General features: G+C 39.0%; 1 protein-coding gene across 1 annotated transcript; it reads left to right on the forward strand.

Moving 5' to 3' along the window:
- The first annotated feature begins 1,191 nt into the window (after positions 1-1,191).
- Positions 1,192-3,213, forward strand: LOC124594431 (ankyrin-3-like). Its single transcript, XM_047132807.1, has one exon. The coding sequence runs from the start codon at positions 1,192-1,194 to the stop codon at positions 3,211-3,213; it is 2,022 nt and encodes a 673-aa protein (XP_046988763.1).
- The last annotated feature ends 1,672 nt before the right edge of the window (positions 3,214-4,885 follow it).

Consider the following 4,885-nt stretch of genomic DNA (forward strand, 5'->3'; position numbering starts at 1 on the left):
TTCTTAGTACGTGTACGTGCTTCTTTGATACATCCTGGCTAGATAAGAGCGAATTTGACAGACAAGTCTGCTCTTTTAGGACGGACGTAATGAGTTTTAAAAAAGTTGCATGGCCCATTCGAAGAAAGTTGACGTAATCATAGAGTTCTGAGAGTAATATTTTCTTTAGCGTATTTTCACGGGTACATCTCTCATTTCAAGCAATTCTCTGGACCAGCCTTTTTTTCGTCTCCTTTAAACACACTGCCGAAGTCAGTACCAGGACTGCTTTGTCTGCGTTTTTCTCGATACTCTCAAAATACACACGAACTTGAATAGCGTCTGCTTCAAAGTGATGTTAAACTGACATATATTTTTTGAACGTGTACAGAATTGCTTGGCAAATCCGTTGCTAGATAAGGGCGATTTTGTAGAACACGTTTGATCGTTTACGGGGGTCTTTACTACGTGTATGTGTGTGTGAGTTATGATGAGCACGGACAAACCGTTGCATGTGGACCAACCTTTAATTATCAGTCTAAATCATTAGTGGAGTAAGCAGCGCCGCTGCTGCATTGTGGTGGGACAAGCACGAGCCGTTGGCCAACAGACCCCAGCCGACAGTTGGCAACAGCTTCCTGTAGTTTGCGCGCACTGATTTCGAGAGCGTACATAAATCGTTCGTTATAAAAGTCACATTTCACGTACGAATTACTGTTCCATTCGCATTTACCAATAATTAATATGCATATAGTTGTTAATCGCACGAAGTAGGTAAGTCTTTAAGGTCGATGAACGTGTTGACGTCACTAATGGGATTCACACGGTACACATTTTGTAAGGAGTGGATATGTCCACAGTAACGTTCGTATTTGAATGGGCTTGTGGAAGGACCGAAGTTTGATTTATTCTGGTGTATAGTGTTACTATTTCAGTGAGACTGTTCAAAAATCGTACAGTTGAATCAGCCATTTTCGTAGATAATATTTTTGTCACATCTGTATAACCAACGTGGATTAATGTCTCAGATGTTGGAGCACCTGGATTGTGCATTATTTGAGAGCTTGCTTTGCTTTATCGAATCGCAAGCAGTTGCCTTACAGGGACGAATGGCAGCAGTTTAATGTGAGAGTGTCATTCAGAAGAAGGTGTGCAAACGTGTGTCTGTGCGGCTTTTCTCTGTGTTTGTGTCCGCGATATATTTTGTGAACCATGTACGCGAACAACACCATTAGAGAATTCCACTCTGCGGTAAGAGCCGGCAACTTCCAAGATGTGATGGATATGCTGACGAAAGGAGCAGACGTCGAAGCAGCAGACATTTTCAAGGTACGAGCGCTACACATTGCTGCGGAGCAAGGGCATTTGGACATTCTTAAAGAGCTTATCGCACGGGGCTGTAAAGTAAATGCACAGGCGTCGTGCTCTACTCCGTTGTTTAAGGAACTGGAACGGGGAATGACGCCGTTACATTTAGCAACTAGACATGCCGACCCAATGATCACGCTCACATTGATAAGTGCAGGCGCTAATGTGAACGCTAAAAGTAGCTCCAAAGTGTCCCCACTGCACCTTGCGGCACAGTACGGCCATTTGCCCGTGGTGAAGGCTCTAGTTACTGCGAATGCAGACGTGAACGCCGAGGACAACAAAAAAGTCACCCCACTATTTTTCGCTGTAGCGCAGAATTTTGAAGATGTGGCCGAATTTCTTATACAAAGCCGTGCTCGTGTAAATGCTAGAAATGCAGAGCGTGGAACACCATTGCATTTCGCAGCAGAAAGGGGGAACGTAAACATAACAAAGCTGCTGATCCAGAACAAGGCCGCGATTAATTCAGAGACTCTGGAAGGCTTCACTCCGCTACATGTGGCCATACAAAACAGACAGGCTGCAGTGAGCCAGTTTTTGATTAACAGTGGAGCAGATGTGAATGCGAGAGATAACGAGAGGTGGACTCCTTTGCATAATGCAGCATACAGTGGTTACCCAGCGGAAACCGCTAGACTTTTGATTGCGAAAGGTGCTAGTGTGAATGCGAGGGACAAGATTGGAAGAACACCCTTGCACTTTGCTGCAGAGAACAATTTTACCGATGTAGTTACCATCCTCATCAAGAACAAAGCTGACGTGAATGTCACTGACAGTCGAAGGTGGACACCATTGCATTGCGCCGCTTACGAGGGTCATTGGGATACTATAAAAATTCTTATCGCTAGTGGTGCTGAAATTGATCCGAGGACAGAAAAGCAGACAACACCATTGCATTTCGCAGCGGACTACTGGCACGTCGAAGCAGTGAAATACCTTTTGGCAGAAGGAGCAGCAGTTAACGCAGCTGACAACACAGACTGGACGCCGCTTCACTTTGCAGCTGATGAGCGTTCCACCCAAATCACTCCGAAAAGGTCGGGACACTCAGGTACACAGGCGCCGGATTCGAAACTAAACACTATGAAAGCTCTCATTGAAAACGGAGCAGATATAAATGCAAAGGGAAGCAACGATGAAACAGCTCTGCATGTAGCCGTAGAGTATGGCGATCCAGTAGTTGCTAGGTACCTATTAGAGAATGGTGCATACTACAACGCAATTAGGCAATCTTTGTTTGGTACCATAACAGCATCAGACATTGCTGCGGTAAAAAGACACGAGAATGTAAATGCTTTATTCCGTGCTACAGAAAAGCTGTTTCAAGCTGTGAAAAGAGCCAAGTGTGCTGAAATTGAAAAATGTTTTCAAGAAGGGGCATCAGCCAACAGCAGAAGTATCCAGTATGAAACACCGCTTATATATGCATCTTGGAAAGGAAATTTAGCCGTTGTTAATGTTTTGCTTAAAAATGGAGCGGGTATTAATTTGAGCAATAGTAGTGGCATTACTGCTCTGCATTATGCAGCAAAGTTTGGGCATCATGAAATATTGTGCACTTTATTGCAACATGGTGCAGTATACAATGCAAAAACCAAAGCAGGCAGAAAAACACCACTACATTTCGCTCAAGAAGGAGGACAAAAAGAAGTCACAGAGACTCTAAACCTGATTGAAAGCATGTTTAGTAGAATAAGCAAAAATGATAACACAGTGCTGGAAGAGTTAAATGAATTAAAGGATATAAAGTACGCTGAATTTCTTGCAATAAAAAACTGCAAAAATGTAAATAAAGAAACTCTGTCACAAATAGCTTCAAAAAATGGATATGATGAACTTTGTAAATTGTTTTCTGATTTGTAATGGTGTACTGCTTGTTTGCTACTCATTTATGTCAGTGAATGGTTTTGATTAAAGTAAGGTGTAGTTATATTGCATGCTACTGATTTTCTGAGATTTTATACACTGGAAAATTATATTTTAGTGTTTTTGTAACCTGCAAAGTAGCCATCATTAGCAGTTTCATGGAAGGCAAAATTGCTTCACAGTGTAATGGCAATCTATGTACATTCAAGATGTTTAAATTGTTATCTTTTACTTCATTCTATTACTGGTTAACTGACAAACAAAAAGTAAACATTTGCACATCTGGCATTGCTTACCAGATGGCTTGAATACTCCTCTGAATCAGTGCTTATGTTACTGTTTGCTACCAAGAATTATCTAATTTAAAGCATTTCAGAAGTTCACAGTCTTCACTTTTGTGTGAATTTTCATTATGTGAGTTTTTGTTAGTGAACTGATACCATTTTGTGTGTTACTTCCATAACAGTCTGGGTGTCTGTTATTACTGTACATATTTAATAATCTCTCTCACTACACTCTTGGAAGCACGTGAAAACAATCAGTAACTTAACTACTGGTAATTATTTGAATCCTCACAAGGCTTATAATTTTCTTAACAATGCATCAATTACTCACTCCATTAACTGAGAAAAACAAGTTCGAGATAAGTTTCATACTGGAGATATATTGTAAAATAATAAAAATACAATGTATTGAAATAACAATGTGAACGAGATGCTGCATAGATGAAGGCTATACTGTAGCTGTTATTTATAAGCCATATGGATCTCACTGTACTCATTTTTGTAATAATTTAATAAAGTCTTTCAATAATTGATGTAAAATTTCCATAACTTGAATGTTTTTATAATCTGAGAGGAATCTGTTTCAAGTAGGAACACTGTAGCCTTCATACTAGGCTAAAGCTCTGAAGCTATTACCTTTTCGTAACAGTGAAGGCTGATGGGTATCACACCATAAAATCAACTAAACATGTCAGATGTTTTCAATAATAAATAAGAAGTAATGCCCTTTATGTAAAAAAAATTTCTTAAATGTATTGTAACAAGAGCTAGTCAATAGAAAAATGAATTTGTATTTTGCCTATGCATGTTGGTAATATTTATATGCTTTACTATCAGTTACTTGAATTTGCAAAAACTAGTCACAGATTTGGAGCCATTTTTGTCTCAACATCTATTGTTGTGTGTGCAGCATTTACAGTACTTTTATAATAGAAAATAAAAATTGCAAATAACATCCAAGTAACTTTCTTGGACATAGAGAATGTGTACCATAAACAACTAGTTACATAAAAAATAGGTGCAGTCCTCACAGTTATACAATTAGAGTCATGATTCAGGTACAGATAGCAGCAGTATTGATTAAAACTGGAAGTGATCATAAATGCAGGACACAAATGGAAACTTACTGCTAATCCAAATTTTTTTTCATTTATGTTTGAATTTAAGTAAGTCTCATGCTAGTGAAAGCTTCAAATTTGCACTACAGTATTATTTCTTGATTGTGGTTCCAGTATACAGAAACTATAAAATGATGAGGAAAATTGTTTAACAGTAATGGGGTCTGGCAAAAAGCCTATAGATGAATAGTTTATTCATTTAATTTTTTGAGTAGAGTCAACAAAAATAACTATTGCAAACACCAGTGTTGTTTACATAATTATGAA

Source organism: Schistocerca americana, chromosome 2 (assembly GCF_021461395.2).
Source record: "Schistocerca americana isolate TAMUIC-IGC-003095 chromosome 2, iqSchAmer2.1, whole genome shotgun sequence".
Classification (NCBI taxonomy): Eukaryota; Metazoa; Arthropoda; class Insecta; order Orthoptera; family Acrididae; genus Schistocerca; species Schistocerca americana.